This window comes from Bombus pascuorum, chromosome 6 (assembly GCF_905332965.1).
Source record: "Bombus pascuorum chromosome 6, iyBomPasc1.1, whole genome shotgun sequence".
Classification (NCBI taxonomy): Eukaryota; Metazoa; Arthropoda; class Insecta; order Hymenoptera; family Apidae; genus Bombus; species Bombus pascuorum.
In genome coordinates, this window is record NC_083493.1 from 9,035,517 (window position 1) to 9,061,858 (window position 26,342).

The window sequence follows — 26,342 nt, forward strand, 5'->3', positions numbered from 1 at the left end:
ATCTGGAATGCCAGATCCTAGAAATACACAATGTGCTGTTTTTCACAAGATGCACACATATGAAGAAATTTGGTATATTAATTTACGAGTGTCCTTTACATTTTAAGATTCAAAGTTCTCCTCTTCTTACGCTCTTCTGTCATGTATGAATAATTCATATCTCTATGGTGTATTTGAGCGTACAATAGGTTAGCTATTCAAGAATCTAAAAGAGAGTTATAATAAAAACAGAATAGCTACATATATCTAAGAAGAGTAATAGCAAGTGTAAATTAAATAATATGCTAGGTGGTTATAAAGTTATATAAGGTCAATTAAGACTGTTTACTATTCTTCTATCACTCTAATTCTCCAAACCAAGAATATTAAAGGTTATCTACTGATCACCGTAATTCATCGCCAAGGAACAGACGACTGAAAATCTTCGATTACGATACAAATATCAAATTCGAAGATCATACAGATTCCTCCGTGTGAATAAGAGCAAGCGTTTCCCATTGCGTACACACGTGTCAGAGCCATCGCCCGAAGCTTCGGTGTAAATACAATAACCCTTTATTTGTTCCCTTTTCCTTACGGGGCTGGCCGTGATTCAACAATACTCGACGTGTAGGCGGCAAACATCGCCGCCACATCGGGCCACTCGCCCTCGGCGATTTTCGCGAAATTCACCCAACGAATCCACCTATCGACGATTCGGAGATGAACGATGGCCCGTGTCGAGTGAGATTCGAACGCGTGAGCTTTCGACAGCCAGGATGAACGAAGACGGGAGCACGCGTTCTCCTGGATAGAAGCGAGAGTGACGCGTGATAAACTTGAGGAAACTTCGGGGTGGAGTTGGATAGAGAGAGAGAGAGAGAGTTGGTAGATGGGAGAGTTAAGGGTATGGGGAGGGTAAGCGTTGTTGGACACACAGAGCAAACACTTCAGAAGATTGCCGTTTCTGCGTTGCAACCACCACCCTTCCATCCTACGGAAATCCTTACTTTCCCCGAAATCCGTAATCTTCCTGAAGGGCGGATTAATTCTCTGGACTTATCACGTGTGCCAGCTTCGCTAGATCTAGATGGAAGCTATTGCCGATCTCCTTTTGTGGATATTGTACTTGCAGATGTTTTGATCATTGGATTGAATAACGGAGAATGTTGTAGCGTAGATATGCTGGGTCGCAAGTAGATTTTTACACTTATTAGAAACGATTAGCGTGGTAAGAGTAATTATAAATTAAGTGAGAATAGTAGCTTTATAGGAAGCTTTTACTTGGAAATAAGTCGGAAAAAATTGAAATAAAACATGGAAAAGTACATAATGTTAGGGAAAAACAAGCTTCCATCTGAAGTAGCCCAAAAATTCACCGCAACGCAAACCGGAAAGTTTCTATGAAACATTACGGAATTATCATTTTAACTAACTCCGTAGTTTTAGCGTTAGAGACGTTGGACGTACAGTACACGTTCTTGTCATGCACAGTCAAATCCCTTCGCGTGCATTTTAAACTCTTCTTCGCTCGCTACCAAAATGATTTAGCATAAAAGTTCAGTTTTCGATCGAATTTTCATTTCCACGATATCGAAACTACAAAACATTCTCGACAAATTTCTCCCTACTAGTTTCCATATTTTACACCGTTTACCTCCGTGATAACGCGTATGGTTGAGAATTTCGCTTTATCTTGGCTGGAAACTCGGTTTCGTGCAGGTGGAATGCTAAGAACTCGTTTGGATATATCCTTAGCTTCGATGCTGATTCTGCGCTTCACGGGCCGCCGGGGGAGGGTCCTGAAGGAGCAATTAAGCCTGAAGTGTTTCCTGCAAGGTGTGACTCGTAGAAACGGACGGACGGGAACGAGAACGCCAGCCACCTGACACGAGAGACGACTTCTCTCGCACGTCAAACGGTAGTAATTCAACTTTTATTCGAGAAGGATGCGATATATTCAGCAGCCACGTCTAGAAGTCAGAAACCGATGCTCATCGATGGCTACGCGAGCCATGCGTAACCGTAAAATTACGACTACTGTTGGTAGTCGATTTTAACCGGCCGAGTGGATGGAAAATATGACTTACAGCGTGTCTTAAAGGAGCGTTTTAAATAAAACTGAATTGAGAAGAAGCGTATTATACACCGTAGACATATTATACATTGTGAGTATAGGGGTATCTGAGACAGATTGGATAGTTTGATGAAGAGGTCTGGATTTAAAGATCGTTCGTGCGTGTCGCCAACGTACTGGATAGAAATGAAATCTTCTAAACCGTTGTTCAGTGAAGTAACACGTATCGTAAGAAACTGTAAGTTTTTACGAAAGATCTTTGTCGTCTTCTCACATATTTTATGAGCCACCGTTCCCTGCACCATTGTATGTATTTTCATTTTTCCACTAAAAGAACGTCCAGCGGATCGTGAGAAATTCACCGCGCAACCGGCTACGCTTTGTGTATCAGTGATTTCCTCCAGAATGATGGTTACGCCGGATAATAAAACAAACGTGTTCTTTTCAACAGCGACAGAGAGAAAGAGAGAGAGAGAGAGAGAGAGAGAGGGAGGAGAGAGAAAAAAGAAGAGAAAGAAGAAAGGGAAAAAAGGTGTGGAAAAGTAAGACAGTCGACGTGACGCGACGAGCATTTTAGTTTGCGACCATTCGTCGCGCGAGCTCGTATTTTCTTTCCTCCTTCTGGTTGCTTCTTAATTGCGGGAATAATAATCACGAAGTTGTCACGTTGGCTACGTGCTTCGTACAACCGGCGGAGGTTCCTGTCTCCTCGGGACAGAGAGAAAAAGGAAGCTGGCATAAAAGGGAGAATTGAATAAAATTTTGGCCCGTCATGCCTCGGATAAATCTGAATTAATTAAGCGGTTTCGGACTAGACTTTCAATCGTTTCTCTTTCTCGCTTCATCACTTTATCCTCCGCCCTCTTATTTCTCTCTCTTTCTCTTTTTCTTTTCTTTACTTCCTCCTCCTGTTCCTTCTCAATGCTTCACTTCGCGTCGACTTCTCGTATTCGTTCTCTTCTTTTTTTCACGTGGAGATTTCGTGGTAACATAAACGCGGGAGCCATTCGGTAGCTGATGGGTTAATTGAGAGTCGAACTAGCCCTTAGATACAAAGGCCTTTCACGGAACAACGTGAATGCGATGACGAATTGCGCTCACATAGTATACACACTTTTGTGTCACGTTTCATTGCTTGAAAAACCAGTACGACCATTGCCACTTTCTTTTTTTGTGTTTGTTGTCAATTCAATGTTATCTGTTATCTTTGTATCTCTGTTGGTATAATGGTCGGCCCAACGTATTTACGCTTTTTAAGGAGAATATTCCGACAGATAGAACAGCCTGTTCTACCTCGTTGTCTGTACGAGAAAGCTGTAATAACAACATGAATATTTCATTCTATCGGGTGCTAAAAAGAAAGCTAAAAATCCTCTTGAACTGGACCCTAGTTGAACCTTTTCGGGTCATCAGAAACCGTTAATTGTGATCAGTAGTCGAATTTTAGCGTCCTTGAGACTGGTTCATCCACCCAATGAATTCAGTGTTTCCGCAGCTTGCGACAGCATCCGGTAATGAGATGGTTCTGCATCAGGTTCCTGGACCAGTTTGTCTTTGCTCCGCTGTTTTTCTTTGCTTCCTTCCCCTCTGCTGCTATACGATGGACGATGGTCAGCACAGTGGTTAAGTAACTGGTTCGTTAGAATGTTTATTTGCTTAGGGATCTTTTGTCAGGCCTTCGACTAATGTTATGACGACCTGTTACCGTCCCCGGTTTCTCTTCGTCGCATATGTTTCGTGAGCACAACGGACGTCTTTCAGCTATTCTGGCGGTCTTTCTGAAAAAAATCTCACGTTTCTCCAAGACAAATCTGTCGAAAAAAATGTCGACTTCCCAATTCTTGTCCGTCTAGTTAGTAATCTACGTTAAGCTGCATAATTTGCTCATAATGGAATAACAGAGTATTCAAATCTTTCTTTTCCTAGTTTGACAAAATTGTTAAATGTTTGCAACAAGCAAAATTGTTTGGCACGATTACAGCGTAAAAGTTAATATTAATTCAAATGAGAGGTATAATTATTCATTTTTAAAAAATCATAGGAAATCCTTTAAAAGATTCCTTCGTAAGAACCGTTGTGAATCTACACCATTTCTACGGAAAGTAAAAATCGGATGTTTCGATAATTTTGGAAGTTGTAGTATCAATTACCTAAATTTTTTCTCCATTTAAGCTATTAAATTAAAAAGATACGACTTGCTTGTCAAGTTAGCCTATGCTCTCGATGTTCGTATCATAGAAAGGGATAGGTATAGGTTGGGACTGGAAATGAAGACGTTTCAGTCGTGAAAATTCCTTTCATCAATTATAATCGTCGACGTGCACGGGACAGTAGCCGTTCATTAAAAGCGTATATACGAGTCTGCTCGTTGCTTGAAGAAAAATACGCTAACGATACCGCTCGTGAACGTGTTCTGAATACTCGGTTCGCGCTCTCTTCTGTATTCGTAATCCCCCCGGTCGCGGTGTCTGATTCTTGGCCGAACGTGGCCGTTCGGGAATAATGCAAAGTGTGGAGTCACCCTGTGGATGGTAGTCAGGTATCGCTTCTGCTTCTTATTTATATAAATGACCAACGCATAACTCGCAGCAGCCGAAGACTAACGCAAGCCTATTGCCAAGTTGAATGCTCTGCTAACGTGTCGACTCGATGATAAATTAATTGTGGAAGGGAACGGTTGTGTTATGGTTAATGTCGAGATTCAGTTTTCAACCGGTTTCTTTTTCTCTCCTGCATTATTTTCAATCTACCTAGAATTCAATTTATACCTTTGTTACCGTGATATTGGTTTTTTAAATTATTATTCCTTTTTTTACATAGGAAATAATATGGATAATCGTTTAATGTTTTGGAAGCAATCATTCCTTTAATAGAAATATATCACAGTTACCGGTGCCACGAATCGATAACTGGTTACTCGTATGCTTAAGCGATATTGTGGACGGATCCGACTATGGTATTCATTGTTGACTCGTCACGCTTTTCAAGAGACGTCTTCCTGTTTAAAAGCGCCATAACTTGTCACGTTGGATTCGCGGGCTACCGGTAGCTTAAGAATCGCATTCTGCTTTTCATCGTTCGCCTCTCGGTTAATTAGCAGGAATAAAAAGCATATAAAAATGCAGCTATGTTTAAGTGGTTATAAATTTGTTCCTTCTTCTTTCAGTATTCTGCCGCACAGGATTTCTCTTGTATTCATCCCTTTCGAATCTTTAACGATACTCTAATATATATATATATGTACCGCTACCCGAATATCAAATCTACGAGCTACGAGTAACCCATACAAAACTCCTCTTTACGTTTCTTTCCGCGAAGATGCGCGAAAGATTCGTGTCTTCATTGTGTGTATCTACTCTCGAAATAATAGGCCGCTCAACCAGCGAGCTTGGTTAACCCCATTTACTTCTCATTCACGGAGGAATTGGCTCGTTCCTTTTGTCGAAAACAATCGTTTTCGTCGACGTACGTAGACTTGTATTGAAAATTTCCTTTTGGGGGCAGGGGAGAGGGGCACGATACGTCTCCCAATCCCGTTAGTGGAAAAAGACATCCCGGGATTTCCTGAATCGCGTACGATTATTCCTCTGGTTCATGTTAAGATCTTGGCCGACTAGCGATCAAATCGATTGTAATCAGAACCCATCGAAAATCATCCCCGGATCTGACTGGGTGTATGGCAGTAACCGATGAATATTAACCAGCAAACAGCGCTGGCCAGAGTCTGCTGTTGGAATGAAGCGTAGCCAGAGCGTGGTGAGAGTGGACCACGTTGGAGTAGCGAGTGCCAGAGTAGGAGGGTACATATTCATGACGTTAACGAGCCTCCGTCGAACGTTTAATTCCGCCAACCGCCTGAGTTGGGTTAGGGTAACTCGCTCGGCAAACACGAGCCCTAACTAACCGTGCATCTCCCAGTCCTGTTCTCGCTCCAACCCGCTCTTACGCTCTCTCCGTCACTCACCTTCTGCTACCATTGTGCTCGTCATCTTTCATCTCTTTCGCTCTCTTTTCGGTCCCTATACCCTATGGTCCCCTATTTGTCTTTCGACACCGCGAAAGAACAACTCTAGCGACGATAGCAAGTGCGGTTGCGCCTGCTTGTGACGTTTATGAATGCAGGTATTGCGGAACTTCCGTTCGGACTGTTTAAGAGAGGTGTTTAATCGACGATTCAACTCAAATATTGGTAGGTGTGGAAAAAACTTCGGCCTTTCGATAATCAGACCAACGTTGGTTGCAAATGAGTTAACGATGTTTACAAATCCGCGACATTGACATAGTTGTTCCGTGTATAATAAAGCTGACTTGATTACGTTTTAACGTAGATACGTATCCTAATGTAGCTGAGCGTTCTATAAACTTCTAGATAAAGCGCGATGAAATATAGGTGTATATTTAGCTTTAATTATAATCCAGTCTGGCGAAGGTACTTTTCATTACGAAAAAACAAAGAAGAAACAGAGGGTTTGGAAAAAAACTCGTGGAGTTAATGCGTTTTGCATCGATCAATCGCGTCTTGTTCTTGATAATGCAAGATAGCACAGCAGCAGGTAACTTAGGTAACACGAGAACTGGAAACGAGCACAAGAAACAGCACCAGCTTACGTACATTCCAGCGATCGGATATCTGGAACCCACCTTCTCCCAGGACGTCTTACTTATAATACCAGAGCCTGGACGAGTCTCGGGTTAACGTGTTACAGGAGTGACTTGCGACTTGGTAATTTCATCCCTGGCGTGGTGCCTCCTTCTCTTTCCTTTTTTATTTTACGAGCCACTACCTCCGTTGCCATCGCCATCATCATCATCTTCGTGGTCCTACTTCGCCTCGGTCACAGTCAGCGTCATTCTGGCTATATCGTACCTGCGCGTTGGCTATACACGTATCAACCACATTTTGACTAACACACCGAGATCTTGAGCGAAGAGTCAGTCGTGTTTGCCTACAAACAATCCACTTCAACATAAGCTACGTCTCTTATAAGCATTTCCTCCCTCTCCTACGATCCTTCCACTTCGATCCTTCCCATCGTTGCGTCCTTGTCTACGACAGAGTCGAAGCAAGTTAGCCGAACGTAGACATCTTCAAACAAACGCATTTTCCCACGTGTAACAGTCCAATCTATTCTGACGATCATCGAATTATCTTTCGATTATTAAATCACTGGAATTTGAATAACTAAACCAGATTCTGGCCGAGACTATTTGTAGACGTTAAAGCAGAAGAATCTGGTGTATTTTGTGAGATAAGCATGGATCAGATCCCTTCGAAGGTAGCTAACCATACGATCAACTCATCCATTATTAGGGGCTCTTTACAGATTATACGTGTCATACTTCGATAAGCGTAGGCGCAACATCGTTCTGGACGAACTGTTTAATGCGGATCAGTGTATCCATGCAATGAGAGAGAGAGATCCACCGATACCCTCGAGATCCATTTTGACAGTTGGCCTTTTGTTTTACTCGATGGATGATGATGATGACCGAGAAGGTTTCTCGGACCACCGTCTCACCATCCCTTGTTAGAATATAATATGAGAAGACTTCGTCTAGATCTGGTGGGCGTCCGTAGGTGGTGTTAGTGGCGCCAAAGATAATCCTCGCGATAGTTTCCCCTCTTCTTTCCCTCACGTCAATCAGGATTGGATTCGGTTTAGAGCTCTCTATAGCTGAACCCGTCGTATCAGAGGTGCTCAAATGGAATCCGATAACTGTATAGTGAAATATCGATAGATCCAAGATTTTACTCCTATCGTATTAAAAAATTCATCGGCCACTCGCGATCGCGTGTTATGTTCAGACGTGTTACGCTTCTGTTGTTAAAAAGAAAAAAAAAAAATATTCACGAACGAACGTACACTCGCATGCGTGAAACACGTTACCTACAAACGAACCAGAAAAAAGAAAAAAGGTGTTCGCGGTTAAACGAATTACGCTACAGTTAGAACGAATATGTTCTTCGAGGAATTAACGTTTTGAAGTTCATCTTTTATAAATTTCTCAATTTCATTACGCAGATAACACGATTAATGTCCAGTCCTGAAGAAACAGATGATTTACTTCTATACGCCGACTTACTACAATACAAGGAAATGGCGCAAACAACGATAAGTGCCAAAGTCAATTTAAAACATAACATCTGTAACGTTATTTTTCTCTATTTTTCAATCTATGGAGTCGATCGACGATGTGGCTTCTAAACGGCTCATATCCAGATTCATACGCGAATAGCTACATTGTTCTTCAACTACTTTATCTATGAGAACGGCAGTTCGTTGCAGAAACACGTTAGAGAAAACATTCACTCCGATCATAGCTTTAAGTTAAATTAAACGAATATATTACGATAATATCGATTATCCTTTAAGAAGGAGAGCCAACCGGTCTGCTCCGGAATCAACTTGCCCAGGTGCACTTGTACATCAAACTCACTTCCGCTGAGAAAACTCGTGTACTTACACGTTCCAACCAGTATGTATAGGGTCCGTTAAGGGGTACTTAATGGCTATTTAATTCCTAATCCAACCATGGCTGCAGCTTCGCCGACGGCGCTACTTTCGCAATAATCTGGCTGCCGCCCGTTGCCGTCTTCCTCGAAAACAGAAATACGGCAAAGACGGTCTAATCCACCGCATCTGCGATTCATGAATCCCTCTGACTCTTCCACGCGTCGCACTTCTGCCGCCCTCCACCTCCGCCACCTCTTTTGCTACCTCCTCATTCACCAGCGACGCCGTGGTACTACTACTCCCTACCAGCTTACCCGGTTTACCCAATCGGCCGACGGGGCTCCCACTCTTCCACTTTGTAGAGAGCTACTTCCATATTTACATGGGAGGTAGTCGCAAAAGCGAAGTTAGTGTGGCTAAGCCGATTTAAGCATTCGTTATTATAATTCTTGGAGAAGCAACGGCGGCGCTTTCCAGTTTGAGCCGCGCTCAACTTCCAGCACCATCGCCACCGGGCGGAGGTGGGATTGCCGCTAAAAGGATGCCGCGCGCGTCTGCTACAGCGGTCGCCACCGCTCCGCGCTCTTTACCGCTTCATCAGGCTAGAATTCTAATTTATCCTATGAATTATCCGGCAGAAATAAACTTCAACGTTTCCCGTGATTACGTTCATTGTGACTCGTTGATTTCCCTTGTTTCCCTGCTGGTTTTTAGCCGCCGTGTCCGATGATATTGCCATGTCGTTAATTATCGCGTCGCGGAATAAAGTTTGTATCGCTTGGTGTTTGATTTCTTTTTTTAATGCGCTTCAAGCACGCTGTTAGAGCTCGTTAAAATTTGGTCGATTAAGAGAAATTAAATTGGAGTTAGAATTTATAAAAATTGTATAATTGTAAATTTTCCAATCCAAAGGATCAAGCACGAAACTCGAACGTTCGAGTCGTAAGGTCGTTTGAAAACGATTCGTCTCCGAAGGTAGCCGCATCAAGTTTATCGGTGATGATTCTTTGATGAATTTCACCATTAGACGGTTTCGTATTAATTAGCAGCCGTAAAACACTTTTTCCTGTTTCTCTGTCTATCCCGTAAGCTTCTGTGGGTTCCACGGCGTGTATTCGACGGTAATTAAGTTTTGGTGTTGCTAGCACGCGTAGTCGTAGCCTAGAGGTATCCATATCTCGGCCCGGTCGGTCTTCTAAGTTCAGAATCCATCGTGCACGATTAATTTCCCGGGGTCCCCTGGGCAAATTTCAGGCTGGTACGATCACTTGGTCCGTTCGTCTGTCCGTATTCTTAATTAATAACCGAGGCAGCTGCCCTGACGCTGACGTCATTAGCCTTTTTGCCTTTCTTCCTCTTATTCGTATCCCTTGTTTTTTAATTCCCGTTCCCGCTTATGAGATATCGCTAATATACATCACTAGCGCCACCAACGGTGTACCGTGGAAAGCCTTAATGAAGCCGTACACCGTCATTCGGCCATGTTAAACCTAACCTCTAAGCCGACAATGAAACGACCTGACGAGATGATCGTGTGGCCAAGCCGAGAGATGAATGCAGCATGCACCGTGAAATTCGCTAAACAAATGTCGCTCGTTTATGACGCTTCGAACGCTATCGACATAGGTACCCGCGTTTCTCCTCTCTACGACTCTAAAAGAAACAACTCTCTTTCCCGACTACCTGCGTGCCAACGCGTGGCTCTCGAATCCAGCTGACTGTTAGCGGATGCACAGTAATGGCGATAATGATGATGGTGATAGAGGCTTTATGGGTCTTCAGAAAAACTGACGCTGGAGCATGTGTGGAAACGGATGAAGTATAGGCAAGCCTCTGTAGCGCTCGGTTAAGCCTGTTGACGCAGCCTCGCTTGACTGATTGCTGAGTCGAAGCGATCAATTCGAGTTATCGGTCCGTGGTACAGACGCGTTCATGGATTCAATAATTTTATGCCAAGCGGAAGATGTCTTGTAGCTAGGAATAAAAATCACGTTATAATCTATGTAGCAAAGTAAATGTTTGCCTTGCGTTCGTCGCGTCGTCAAGCACTGGTGGAATCAGGTTCTCTTGGTAATTGGTAGATTAGGCTCGCCAACGAACGGTAGTTATCCAACTTGTATAATACGACGAACTTTATATATACATATATATATATATAGTTCGTGGTTCGTTCATCATTTACCCGAATTCCCAGTGTCTGAGTCTTGAAGCAAACGTTAGCGGGCATCGAAAGAGATCGAGAGAGGCATCAACGGGTTGATGGTATCTACGACCTTCTCTCTGTTGAGAATTCTGTCGGTGTCGCGGTTCCTACAGAGGTTAGGCAAGCCGGGGACTCGATAACGAATGGCCGGTCGTTACGGTAAATGTCTTACTCGAGGCCCCGAACGACCGATGGAGACCACTGGGATAATGATATTATTACGGCCATCTTGATTCTCCTGGGCTACACTATCATCATACGTCACCCGTTGCGCGCGGACGCGTTGAATCCACGCCGTATTACGGGCATATATTTCCTGGCGTGTCCTGGCCCGAGCAGTTGCTTTTTGCCGCGCGGTTACAAAGTATGATGATCCTGCGGAGACGGGCCTGATGAAATCATCAGGACGCGCCAGATCGTCCGTGGCTCGAGTTAATATCGACTAGAGACGCCTGCCAGGACAAAACGTTCCGTTTCTTCGTGCGGAATGAGGCAATTTGCTCTGCCTCCACGGATGGTAAGGGAAAGAGGCGAGAGGCCTCGCGGTGAGAAGGACCTGCTGCTGCAACTTCCGCAATCATGAACCCTTTCGCTCCTCGGAATCGTTTGGATTCGTTTCACCGGTTCGGGAAGAGCGTTATAATTGATTACAGGATAACCTGGATGCTTCGAAGGACCGATTTATCGGGAAAGTTTATTTCTCAAGTGGATTTACATGTACACAGGAAATCGAGTGGCTGGCAGGATCATCGAGGTTGAGATTTATTCGCTCGGTTCGACGATAAAATGAAATAAAGAAAAAGAAAAAGGGAGAAAAAGGAGAGAAAAAGAAAGAAAAGCAACGACGTCTGACGGTTCTCGGAATCCATTAGAGAAACCATTCGCTGTTGGACGATTTTAAAAGCCGGAGTATTGCTTTAGTTGGCGTCGATATCGACGATAAAGATATACACGTATATTCTTCCCGGTAGGTGGAAAGGAATCGCGCGAGCATCGCATCGTTTAATCATCGTTTTAACAAGCCTCCGTGCTTGTCTTTCGTTCACGCGACCGAGTAATTTGGCAAAAAAAGAGACGGCCATTTTCCAAGAACAATTTCATTCCTTTTTGCAAGCCTGAAATTCAGAAATTAACCGGACACGTGCCGTTTCTGCTTCCTCGAACAGTTGCCGTATAATTATCCGCACGAAATGTATCTTTTAAGGACTTGGTTATGAACGCCTGTGCTGGTTCGCGTTCGTTCGCAAATGTGGGTCAGCCTGTTTGTCAATCAATCCTTAATATAGCCTGCCTCCCCTCTTGTCGTTTAGGTTGCAGTCAGTCGTGGCTTGCGTGCAGTTACGTTGATGAGAGTGAACGTCTGCCATTATTGAATTCTCCTGGATTTTAAGTGATTTAAAAGAGTAAGAAAAGAAATACAAAACTATCTTCGAATGTCGCTTGAATTTCCCTGAAACCACGACACGTTGGATTTAAGCTCGTTATCGGTCGACGATCTTTCTCAGTCAGCGATAGGTCGGCCATCGATTTCGTTTTATAAACGTTCGAAACGAGGTGACCAACGACGTTTAACGCCAGGATAAGAACGAAAGAAGCGACAAATTAACCACAGACTGCGGCGGCTTGACCTCGTTGGCCGTCGTTGAAGTTAGAATACAACAGGGATACGACGAGAGAAACGAGGATAGAAAATGAGAAACGATAGAAAACCTCGAAGAAGAAGAGGGAGGCGGAGGTCCGCCAGTCCCAGCATCCTCTCTGATGAATTACTCCTCTGGCGATCAGTAGTTCCCAACTGTTCCTCCCTTCGATCGCTAGATATCGACAAGGAAAAATATTCGATTGGAAGTTACATTGGGAACCACTGGCAAATACTGATCCGGATAATAGGAGTCCTGAATCCTTCGAGGCAATGTTCCGCAGACTTCCTTGTGCCCGTACAATGTACAAATACAAAATGAAGAGTGTATATTTTACTCTGGAAATATTTACGCGCAGTACCTGGTTTTATCCGTGTTTGATGCAGCAAGAATCAAAATTATCTATTTAGAGAAGAATTAGTTTTTAATATCTTGAAAATTTTTTAATTACGAATTCGTAATTACCCAATTTTGTTGGTTTTGTTTGGCCATGATGTATTTATGAATCGAAGCGAAAGATCAAAATTACCTCCATCTATGTAACAATTATTAATTATTTTTAATATCGTGCTTCAAACACTTAAAATTGTCCTGCTATTTAAATTACTTTGCTTTTATTCGTACCCGTTATATCGATTGACGCAAAGGATCGAATTTTGTCTAAATAAGGACCTAACAAAGGATCTGTTTGTCTAAATAAGAATTATTATTATTCGTCTTAAACTTGGAATCCTTCTTTTTTCAAATCGCTCGATCGATACTCTCTAAAACCCATAAATCATGGTTAAAAATCACGCAATGTCATTGATTAGAATCACGTCGAGTTTACTCGTTCCTCGTTGAATATACATCCTCTTGGATATTCTGTGCGTTTTTCACGCTGTTCAATGGTAGAGCGCACCGTGTAAAAACGGTCGACATCGTCGACGGCGACGTCGTCGACGTCCTCGAACAACGATGCCTCACAATGAAACATGAAACGTCGAGTCGGGCTCCTCGCTCCACCGGGGAGGAACTTACCGATTAACTCATCTATCAGAGGCATTGTTGCCCTCAATGAGAGGATACCGGTCGCATTTATTATGGATATCGCGTTATTATACTAACCTACTCGCTTTTGTGCGGCGATATAAGTTTTCCGGTCGGTTGTTCGTCGACTGACCATAGGGGCAGCATCGGTGAACGTCACCGAGATCACTTTTATAGCGGTAGATCCATTGAAGATACATAGGAATTAATTATTCGATAATTGGACAATATTTTCTAAACACATTTACATTCTCAAAATAATTAGGTACACGCTTTATGGAATTTAAGGAAATTCGAGTAAAACCAGGATTTTCAAAGAGACGTTAAATAGTTCTAATGTGAATGGAGTAAAGAAGTTGAAAACGCTGTGGTTTATGAAAAGGACCTCGTAGGTGATGTATAATTTTGAAGAAAAGATAAAATGGGAAATAATAATGATTTTAAACGTACTTATATCATTATCATATTATATTATTATACTTATATACTATATAAATACAATTACGATTTCCTTGTACGATTTGATGAAAAATGGATATCATAGCCAATATACCATTTCTACGATTTATAGTAATGAAAATTCATCCAATTCGTTAGACTTCCGATTAACGTCATCTTTACAAATCTTTATAAATGCACGCAGAACAAGTCAACGACATTTTCTCGATATCTTACGACTGCCGTATTGTAATTCCTTCGTAATTACGGGTAATTTCGTTGGAATTTGAAAATAAGTACAAATATTGCAATTAGATAACGTCTAAGATATTGTATAAAATTACGTGTGCAAAAACATATTACTTGATTATTATGATTAACCTAGCACTTGACCCATAAGCAATCGCATGATCGCCGGGAGATACGTACTTTCCCTTCGACGAAATAATCCGCTGGTACAGCGGCATTATTAAGAGACGAATCTTCGCTTACTGTTGAAAATTGCAGGCAATCGCGTGATTTAATCTGCAATCCGTATGACGAAAGTCGCGGTATCATTAAGAAGATTTTAATCACCGCCTATTAATGTCGCATTAAGAAATCAAGATTGATCGTCTGCTCGGGCTCGTTCAGCCTTCCGTAGATCTCTTTTTTCATACTCTATATTAGTATAACGCGGCCGAGATTGCTTCATCCGATGATACAAAACGTCTTTCTCTGTCTCGACGCGATGGAACGCGTTTGCACCGAGGGGATATAATAGTTTGAGGACTAATCGTCGTTAACACAACGAACACTCGCTAGTAAGATTAATATAAACGACCACGCGATACAATAATAGCCGTGTAATAAAAGAATACTCGATCACTTTCACGGAACGTCCAGGCTTATACCAATAGAAATTAATTACGATCGCGATTATATGAGCCGCGAAGAAGCGACTTTACTCGTACCGATCATCTTTATACTTGCAAGAACAAAAGAAAGCGACGATATTCCGAATATTATTATTTTAAATTTACTTTCAATTATTTACCTGTAGATCATTATTTTCCCATATCTATCTTCCTATGGTAATTATACGTAAAAATGAAATCGTTGTCTTGCGAGAATCTCGTAAAATCTGCCAGATCGCCATCAGTGTATCGCTACCAGATTATCCACGAAATTATATTCTTCCTTTTGCTACCATTATGCATATATGCTAAGAAATTCGATTCTTCGCCATCAATGAGACCATTCTTGCGAATGTTACCATTGGGGAATAGTTTCATGTTGAAGCGGTCGATAGACACAGCGAAACGAAGATTCGCAGTTTGCTCGTCTACCTTCTACCGCTGAATCTTGCCGTGTCGATCCTGGCCTGGGGATACCAACACCTCTTCAGCAGCGGTGAGAGATCAGATGTACATACACGCTTGCCGGATAAGTATCAAGTATACAGGTCGAGCAGATATAGTCGGCCAGTATCGACCGGGTAGCCAAGTTCAACAGCCAATCCTCGGCTGCGCGTTAAAACCACGCCCTTTATTTCGCGGTTGCATTAACCACATCTCGCTGTCTGTATTTAAGTCAACCCGGGGATACTTAAACTTTTTCGCCGACGCGGAGGCAGGGGAAAAGGGTTAAAAAGCTGTCGACGCAGAAGCACAAGTCACGTACGTTGAATTAGGAATCCTTCTCTCGTCACGTTTCTTTCCTGCGATTTCGTTTGGATTGGCGATCGAACGGTTTCCTAGAGCAACGTCTCGCGTACCTCTTTATCTCTTACTCTTGCTACGAAGCCACGCGACGAAGGGAAACTTTGATTCTACCCTGCAACGAAGTACATATTTTCACTTCGAATGAAATTAATGACGTTGCGCGGTAATTGTTCGTGGAAACATACATACGTGTCGTTAACGAACGTTCCACGAGTACCGATAGCGGAAATACGTGCACGGAGAGAGAGAGAGAGAGAGAAAGAGAGAGAGAGGAGAGGGGGGAGAGAGAGATGCTCACCGTTTAATTGAATTCATTCGATCGTAACGAAGAGGAATAATTACGTTCGACGCGCCCGTATACTACTATTACAAGTCACCGAAGAAAGTGTCATTAAAAGCGACAGTAATCACGGTACGTGCCAGTTCTATCTGCCTTTGTAAGTTTGATTGGTTTTATTGCCGCGAGATCGACACGGAATTCGAAGAAATCGATGGTCCCCGATGTCTGTACCATTAACGTGCCAGATATGTTTGATGGAGCTTATTAAAAGAACGAGCTGTAGGTTAATCGAAGAGAGTTAAGCTGGCTGTATTTTTATCGCTGAAATATATTATCTTTGTACCGAATGTTTATTGAAACGAATATTAACACCCTTAACTGTACACTGCGTCCATTGGTTGCATGAAACGATCGCGTTGCAAACGTGCGTGCAAGACGTTATATTGTTTAAACGGTAATGCAATTGCGAATAATTTTACATAATAATTAAAGCCACTTTGACACAACTTTATATTTTCCTCTCGGTATTTCGATTAATTTAAAGTTACTGTCCGCGGTATAAACACCTCATTAGTTAAGCGTTAACGTAATTAGAGACGTTTTCCATTCTGTTTTTCGAATGTATCCTATTGAAAGCGTCGAAGACTTATTTTATCCCGGCTGCACGAGTGGAAATTACACACGTTGCACCCTATGAGGTAAATTTACCGCAATTTACTGCCATTAAAGCTCTCGTATTTATGTAAATAAGGAATTCGGCTCGGTTTGGTAGGAGAGGAAACGCAAAAGGGGGTAAGGATGTATTGGTCTCACCCAGCACCGTTAAGGATATCGGATGCTAAGATGGAAGGTGCGTCGATGTAACCAAGAGAGAAAGAGAGGGTGAGAGAGACGGAAGAAGGAACAGAAAGCTCTCGTTAATGAGCTTCCTCACCCTCAAAGCTTTGAAAGCCGGTTACACTCGTCTCACTCGACCTGACGGAGCAAGAGAGTTGTTCAATTCAAAGCTTCCAGGAAATTATACGTCTGTTACCGTTCTATCTTGAAGTAAAGGCTCAAAACTCGTCTCTAATAACGGCAATAGCGTATTTTAATCTCGGTCCGAGGTAGTGCATTTGTCATTTTCCTGTCGTACAAAAGCTTCTCGCCTTAGAAGCTGGAATTTGCCTCGATGATTATTCGTTCAGCACGGTTTAACCACGGCGACACGTTGGATATCAGAGGAACTTCCTTCTCGCTCGTCAGGAAGTGAACGTTTCGCGTCTATGTTTCTATATTTCCGTACTTGAAAGTATAAAATTATTTCCCTCGATGGAGAAACTTACCATCCAGCATCTGTTGTGCCGTTGAAAAGGATGCGTATTTTATAAAAGGAAAGGAGGAAGAAAAGTGTGTCTTTCACGCAACGTAGGTATCATAAACTGCAGAAACATCGATTCATATGAATTCATACGCTATTAGAGAGATTTTTATCTTGTTGCTCAAAGGAGCAACACAAAGATGATACGTCGAAAAAAAGGAAAGAAGATAATCCCAGGAAAAGCACTTGAAAAACTATCAAACTTTCAAGTATCTATAAATAATAGTATTAATATTACAAGTAATTATTCTTACAAAATATATTTCTATGGGGTAGAAAACATAGAAAGAACCAGATGGGTTGCCATGTAGTAACGATATCATTTTTAGCCTTGCAATTAGTTCTAGTAGAATGTCTATCATAAATGTTTAATCTATGTGTATATAATAATCATTAACTAATCATTTTGTGGACATTGAACCGATGATAATCATAATTTGTCATTATTTAACATTTATTATTTACCTATGTTACACAAGCTAGGCAATGCTTGTAACAAATGTAAAAAGTGTGAAAAAGTCTTCTCGTCTGCGATATTTGCCGAAGAAAATGAGCGATGGAAACGTGTCTTACGCTTGACGTAAGTCGGTTTCACGGTATGCATCGTTGATAAACGACGTCGAAGTTTCCCAATACTTCGAACGTGTTACCTTTCTTGCCATCGTGTATCATGACACGAGCGCCTGGGTTTTCCACGATGCTTCCCTAAAAACGGGGTATTAGAAGAGCCATCTGGACAAGGCACTTCGATGCTGAAGTATTCCACGCGAACGGAGTTTCAACTTGGGTACGATGTCATCACGGCAATTTCTCGGGGGAATGGTTACTTACAGTGTTGGCTTAAACAACATACTTAACCGGGCTACTTAGTACTCACGGCCGCAGACGTACCCCTTGCAATAATAACATTTCACCCCCTTTAATCCGTAGCCTGCTGTTAGTCCTCGGCTAAGTATCTGGCCTTCTCTTACCCTCCATTCTCGTTCCATCGCTTTCCGAGCGAAATCAAAACACGGAAAAGCCGATACAGTTTTGCGTAATACCCTCGTCAGAAACTTTCTCGAAATGTTGTCGGTCCTGTTGCTGAAGGGGGCAAAAGATCGTGGCTCGAGAGAAAAAAGGAAACTACGACGACGAACGGTTGTTTTATGTACAAACTGCAGCTACAATGAAAGTCTAATTAATTGGCCAATGTTATCGTCGCTCGTAAATACCAAGGGATGAGATTTTCTATTTTTGCTAACCGGGCGATCTTTATACGATTACTTCGTATTGAAGCGACCTTTGTATGTTACTTGTGATATTTATAATTGTTTGTGGGGCTGAGCTCTGTCCATTGATCTTTGGAGAACGTCGTATTGGTACCTCGCGCGTATGACTGAAAGATAAGATAGCGTATATAGCAGGCGAGATACGGATTCCACGTAAGTTTTATAGAGTTAGAAGGTACCCCATCGAACATAATACAGCATAAACTCCAGAGTGGTAAGCAGCTTAGTACCTCGCAGGGGCAGTAGTGACGCCTGACATATCCATATATGTTGCAGATACGTGACAGCTTGTGGACGTAGATGTACCAAGAATTTTCTTCTTACCTCGAACATATGCAGATATACGTATTTCCACATCTAATTATGCTTTGTGAAATGAAACGCACACTTTTAAATTTCTGTTGCATATGAGCCACGTGGCAGCTAATCCGATAAACCTCATCAAGATATAAATCATTTAATTAAAAAAAAAAAAAAAAAGAAATACTAAACGTTAATCGTAAACCTTCTATTACGTGAAATAAATTAAGGAATTAGAGTTATCTGAAATTAGGTTGATTTTAGATCATCGGAAGTTGATAAAATTAATTGATAAAGTTTGAGAAATGTGAAGAAACGAAAGTGATCAGCTTGACTTCTGAGTGTCTAACTTATTATCTCTTGGATTTATCGAATCATTGACTAAAACATCGATCAAAATTCATTATTGTCCGATTCGATAACAACGGTGTTTGTCACGATACAATAATCTATCGAGGAAAGAAAATATTTTCAGCCAGTTGTTCCAGTTAGCTAAATATTTTGTTTTTCCCATGAAGTTGTCGCAGGCCTGGCCGAAGGGGCCAGGGGTGACGCGTGACACACCCCCATTGAAATCCTATGCACGGGATATACTTAAATTAAATGGGCGCCGGTGTCGCATTATGGTCCAAAATGGCAAGTTATATCTAACCTCTCATTAACCCCGTGTGAACTCGGATACGATACGAGACCCCCGATGAAAGTCGACACGCCGATTTTCGAATTTGTAATTTGCAATGGGGCAGTTTATTATGGGTTGTAACAGGTCATGCGAGACGCTTTAATCGACCAGGGGTATATTTGTCCATCATCGGATGGCTGAAAAGATTTCAGAAAAAGTATCCAGAAAAAATGTTTGATTGTAGACATTGCAGGGTGAGAATAAAACTCTATATAATAAAATTATACCCTGATATACGTTCTTTCTTGCTTACGACGTTTCTATGCGGCATTTCTTTAAACAGATTCGTGTCCACGTGCTTAGTTCTCATGGAAGTTTCAAAGAAACATTTAGTATAATTTACTATGTTATTTTAGTTTATACGTAATCGTTATTTCTAGTCTGCACGATTAATTTTACAACCACGTTCACTTTTACTAATTAATAGAAAAGACATCTCTTAATTTAATCAAATGTTAAAACATACAACATGTGTATACACCGTCGCATGCATCATGTTACGTATGTCTTACGTCTGATTTACATGTCTTTTTCTAGTTGAATCGATCGTTTCGCAGTCGGTTACCACACGTAAGACTAAGGTACAACTGTATCTTATTATCACGCATGGAAACATCGTTTATGTCTTTGGAACTTCTAACTCTTACAAAGGCGAAGAAATGAAAATGCGATTTGCCGCATTGTGGATCGTTCCGCGTCACCGTTCATGCTCCATTATTCCTTCTTGCGATCTCTCCAGCACAATACCGATTTCTCTCGGTGAGTGTCGCGGCTTTTCCCTCTTCCTTTCGAGTTCTGATCGCACCCTTAAGCAGCCAAGAGTCCATGATCACGCTGACACTGCCGGAAGGGCAGATCGAAAATATAGAACGTGTGCACGAGCGAGCGAAAGGGAAGGGAGGAAATGGGGATCCGGGAGTGAGAAAGATCCGTAAAGCCTGAAAAACTTCTTACCGCAACAATGGCGAGTAGCGATTTTAAAAAGATCCAAGGAAGATTTACCATCACTTTCACACCTCTCCATGGCACCCCAATGTCTGCCTAAGACCTACAACAAATACCTGGTGGGCATCGTAATCTCACTAAGGCCTCCCATAGTGGGGATTCTGTGGGCCCCCATTATGGTTTTCGCGGCATTGTCACGTCGTCGAATTTGTCTACAAATAACCACTAGAGAAATAGTTACTCTCTGTCGATACTCTTCTGCTGATCTCGCTTCATCCTCCTTTCCTCGATCACCATGAACGTCAACGATCTCTGTTCCTCTTTTTCCTCTGTCGACGCTTCTCCCCGCTTCCCTTCTCGCCCTCCCGCTCATTCCGGGTCTCCCCCATTCAGAATGGACTACATTATTTTGTTGTAAGGCCCCGACCACACCGTATTATCCTAACATCTAAATCCGGACAGCTGGATGTCTATCAGAGTCTCTCAACTAGAGCGCCTCTCCTTCTTAATAGATTACGCTCCCTAGTTTTATCCATCTGAATGCTGATAGAGAAACAAGGAATTCGATCGTATCGATAACGATCACCGAAGGAGATTTTTACACCAACGTTTTATTACCATGGTGGCCTGAAGAGCAAATGTTCAGATGGCAAGGCATCGAAACGTGGTAATTTTTTCATTTGCGCGTAGCATTCGTAAATTGATCTCTTTGTTGAAATTTGGATCTTCACGGTGGGTCGATAATGATTCGATTAAACGTTATATGCTATTTAGGATAATTAAGCGATGGACCGTGAAATTATTAAGGTGGAAAAATGCGTATATCATACAGAGATATATAAAATATCCAAAGTGCTCGTTAAAATATTTATGGTGTATAAATAGATCTCCATTTCCTCAGTTACGTCGATGAAGATATAAATTTTCATAAACATTCACGATATTAGCAATTAATCACTTCCATGATAACACCGCGGAAATCCGTATTTTATGTTAAAATTTTGTTCAATTCTCCATCGAAGTATAAAAAAGAAAAACAATAATTGTGAACGCTCGAATATCTGTTTACATCAACTTTCAAAATTAAATTATACTGCACCCTCCACGGTTACCTGGGATTGAGAACCACTTTCTAATGAATGTGCCAGAGGTGTCAGAGCAGCAACTGTCAAAACACGACCGGCAAGACGACCGTGCCATCCAGTGTGCGACAAAGATCAACGTAGAAATGGAAGAGAGCGAACAAGAACGGCCCTTTTCACGTCATATTGGGTATGTAGCTTGAAAACGGTACACGGAACCGATGCGTATCGATAATCGTGACATTCATCCTTTCATTTCCCTTCCACGAAATTCTTTTCGCGTATCCGATATGTGGCGACGCGACGTTGAAACGAGGCATTGTTCAGGTTGCGCGTGTTTGTTGCACAACGGTTGCCCGCCTTCCGCTCGTTGAATTGCAGACGATGCTTATCGGGAAGACCAGGACGGATGTTTTTAAAAGAACGAGCAGAAACCAGAAATTAATAACTCGTCATCATTTAACGCTTAGCTCGTCGTACCATCGAGAATAAACATTCCTCGTGAAGTTATTACGATATAAATTCACCGTTCTTTGTCATGATACGGGTAATTCGTCTTCGATCGAATCAATGCAACGACGTTCGTACAAATATCTAAACAAATTACTTTACAAATTACATATTGTTCTTTGATATTTCAATTCAATTCGTAAACGTTTACAAACATTTGTTGCATCGTTAGGAGAATGTAAGTTTTCCATTTTCTGTCATGATACGAGTAATCCATCTTCGATTAAATTAATACAATTACGTTCATAGAAATACTACAACAAGCTACTAGATACTCAACGATATTGCTATATTGTTTATCGATAAGTTATTTCGATTTATACGTTTTGTAGATATTCTTCGTATCTTGGTCGGAGTACAAGTTGTCCGGTTTCTATCACGATACGCGTAATTCATTTTTCATCGAATCAACGCAAATATCGTAAACACCAAAACAAATTGCCGCGCGAATAGCACTGGCGCGTTCTTCGACGAATTTTAATTTAACTTGTAACCATTTGCAAGCGTTGCGTCGACATCGATCGTTCATCGATTATCTGGCCGGTGATCAGGCCGTTACGCGGCGATTAGCTCTCTCGAAGCCTGGCTCTAAACACATTTCGCTCAATGACCAGTTTCAATTACGGCAACTTCATCGAAGTAATTTAACAACTCGCCGGTGAAACGCGCCAGCCGCGGAGAATATCTCTCCATTCCCGGGCAGCCTCTAACGACTCCATCTTCCATCGAAGAATCCACCCAGCTGTCGAGAACTTTCGCCAACCGGTGCGACAGAGAAAGACAGAGCCTCGACTGGTGCGTATATACCGAATGAACGAACGCAATGCGAACAGCGAACTGCAAGGGCGAGACAGAGAAAGACGAAGATAGAATGTACGATATCATGGTGAGAGGAAAGGCGACGTATAAAGTAGACGCGTGGAGAGTGGAAGGGTGAAAGAGAAATATATAATAGAGAGGGAAAGAGGAAGTGGTCGCATGTGGAAGCATCAGCAGGCAGCAGGGTGGAGTCGACGACGAGGACGGTTAGGCGTGCGCTCTGGGCATATCGGCTTTTTGGAGAGTCTTGGTCGATGTTCCTGGTTCCTGGTTAACCCGCGGGATCGGTTACAAGGCAACCCAGCCAGCCGATTGGTCCATTTTGTCAGCGACACCCGCCCACGCCACGTTATCGCGCAACTACTCTCTTCCTCTCTGTCGCTTGCCTTCGTTCACCCTATTTTTCTCCCTTCCACTTTATTCCATCGCGTATCCCCTTACTCTCTTTCGCTAACTGCAGTCCGTGTCGATAACCTTCCTACGCCTCGTCTCCGTTCTCTTTTCATCTCTCCCTCTTCTCGCGCTCCTTTTCGTGCTTACGTTTTCCATGATTCGCCTTTCTTCTCTCTTTTTCTCCTATCCCTTCGCCAACCATCGACTCGCTCCTATTGACCTTCGACGAGAAGAGAAAGATTCGTGTGTTTCGAACGCGATCTCTTCTTCCGTTGACTTCGTCGGGTTTGTTAACAGGGAGTCGAGTGACTGTGCGAATTTAGCTGGTTACTATAGCCGTGGGTAAGAAGAGGAGACCTTGCGAGCCGTTTAAATTGTGGGAAGGACGCGGCCACCTGAATCGCCTCGCTCTTTCTCGCCTTCGAGTTATTGTAATCGTTTTAGCCGCGTTGCCTGCTATTGCTCGTATGCGCGTACTCACACCTAGAATTTGCCAGGAGTGTCGATCAAAGGCTAGGCGTGAATTAGCCTGGCTCGCGGAAATAACGATATTAATAGATACAATTGGCACGAGAAAATTGGCCGACGAGTGAGCACGCGAAACGCGAATGTTAATTGCGCGGGGCAAACCGTGTTGATTTTAACGGGTTAATTCCGGCTAATGTTGGGAAATTTTGATGGGCCACGCGAATTTGGCAGATGGATACCTTACTGGGTACGGTATCGAGTTCCATGGATGGAGACTAGGTGTTGTGATTGATTCAGGAACAAACGATGAATTGAAGACTCACAGTATAGTTTTGTTGTAATATCATAATAATCTGTTAATATATTTTCGCGTGAATGTATGTACAGGCGCAAATAATAATATTAATAATAATATTAATAATATTAATAATAATAATGAATCATCTTCTTTTCATATATTTATATATGTATAGTTTCGTGTTAATATTCTTTACGTTAGGTACTTATGTATACGTGGGCTGTAGTATGTTCATATTTATAAGAGGGAGAAAGGGCTGATTATACAAGAAATTCTGCTAACGTGTGTTGTATTTATGTGTATATCTACAAAGAGAGAGAAGGAAATGCGAACGACGTATGTTCGCGCTATTTCTTCTACTTCTTTCTCTTCTTCTTTTTTTCTTCTTCTTCTTCTTCTTCTACTTTCGTTTCCTCTTTCTTCTTTATCGTTACTCAGACTCGAGTTGGTCGATCGATCGTCTTTGTCTCTTGACAATCGTGATCGAACCGCGTATTACTCCGAGAGTAAACGATTCCTTTAACGAGCGTACCGATTAAGGAAATTTACAAATCTCTAATCACTACCTAAAAGCTAAAGGAGGGGAACGTTTTGCGAAATACCTAAATTATATCAACCGGTATTCAAATTATTTACCTCCAACAGATTGTTTCTTTATTTTTATGTATATCGATTTGTGCCGACAACAAACGATACTGTATCACTTGGATCCACTTGAAACGGGGTTTGAATCGCGATACATACAATCGTATCTGAATGTGGTTGATAGTTTAGCATCATGAATGTTTTCCAAATTTCGTTTATTTCTTTTTTTAACAAAAAAAAAAAAAAGGAAACAAAAACAAAAAAATATTTCGATACGTGACTTTGATGTTGTAAATAGATAGAAAGGCTCACTTATAATAGTCACGTACAATTGTGCAGAGCGAACAACGCGTTATTTTCGAAGCTCGGCCTCAGTCTACGTTCAGGCCGTTCATAGCTCTACGATCTTGGGTTACTGTCCTTTTTTATTTGGATTGGCTTAAGATTTGAAAGAGATTCACGTTAAATTTTCACGTTCAACGTTGCTGGCCAACATATTTGAAATGACAGTTTTCAGGCCGATTCTTACATTCAAACAACGTCTTTCTGTTTTACCGGAGATATTGCTATGTACAGACTATATAATAGGGAGAAAGATCAAATAAACAAATATATCGTTATACGAATTTTGTTATTCTCAAATACGAATCGATTTCGCGATCCGCTTTCATTCAACGGAAAAATGTGTCGTTCAAAGTGTGATCTCGTTATTTACATGCGATCATCGTTCGCATCTGTTTCGGATAATTGCACACGTCCGCTTCTGCGACCTACCGACGCATCGTCAATCGGAACATTCGGGTTGTTTTATATTATTTTATATTACGAATTCTACATCGTCAGCCGCATTGCAAAATGTTCACCTTGTTTTACTACTTGGTAACGAACACTTTTAACGTAAATTTCATCAACAACAATATCTTTGTCCAAGTAAGATTTTCTACTTTTGTTGACTTTTCCTTGATATTTGTCTTTTTAATAATTATTTCGTAGATTCTTAGAGCTTGAAAATCTTCGTGTTCGCTTTACTCCTTTCATAAAACCTCGAAGCGTTTGTCGAGAAATTGACTCTCGTCGCTAGCTACGGTTTTTCTCGATACAATGGGTTGATCGTGTTCATTTTCTCTTGAAATAACATTTCCCAATTCGTCGTATCACGCTGGCGAGAAAGGTCTGTGAATCTGCGGTGGTTTCGGATTCAGTGGAGGTGGTGTCGCCACCCTTATCAATCCCTGGCCTTGAGACTGACCCTGGGGAGTCTGTTGACTGGCTGTTGGACTACCCCGCGAGGAAGGCGTGTGAGGGCTTGGAACTGCAACCCTTAACGGACCCGTCACAGACAAGTTCGTCGCCATTAATGGCGGGCTGTGAGCTTCCGATAGGCTGTCTGACAGGCGCGAAATTCCACCATCGGAGAGACGCGAGCCTTCCGATATCCTCGACATTCCTTCCGGTAGCTGATGCTGTATTTGCGGATGATGGAGCAAACTATCGTGTGGGTGCAGCCTCGGCGGTGGTAGACCCAGTGTATCCGGTAGTCTGCAATTGAAAAGTGTAGTTCCAAATCAATATTTTCTTAGAAAAAATATTTTCTTCGTTGCTTTCGAAGAAATTCCTTTCATCGACGATAACTTTATTAAGCTCGTGCGCTGATCGTCGTGGTCGTCGTTAACGACACATATTGCCCTGAATCTTTCAGAATGATTACAGCGTGTTAACATATTTGTCAATTGTTCAAGAATTAGTAACTTGTATGACGATATAATATTTTAGAAAAATAGTATATCGTATTGTACTCCAAGTATATCGAAACATTTCGATCAAC

At 42.0% G+C, this 26,342-nt stretch overlaps 2 protein-coding genes across 2 annotated transcripts in view; both read right to left on the minus strand.

Annotated features, from left to right (window-relative positions):
- The window catches only part of LOC132908025 (mitochondrial import receptor subunit TOM20 homolog), a 78,382-nt gene that overhangs the window by 46,248 nt on the left and 5,792 nt on the right, over positions 1 to 26,342 (minus strand). The gene's annotated exons all lie outside the window — the stretch shown is intronic.
- LOC132908026 (homeobox protein SIX3-like) overlaps positions 24,751 to 26,342 on the minus strand; it is a 51,082-nt gene continuing 49,490 nt past the window's right edge. The window contains exon 3 of the mRNA XM_060961557.1: positions 24,751 to 26,056. Within this exon, the coding sequence (XP_060817540.1) occupies positions 25,672 to 26,056 (385 nt within the window). The 3' untranslated portion in view covers positions 24,751 to 25,671. The remainder of the gene's footprint in view (positions 26,057 to 26,342) is intronic.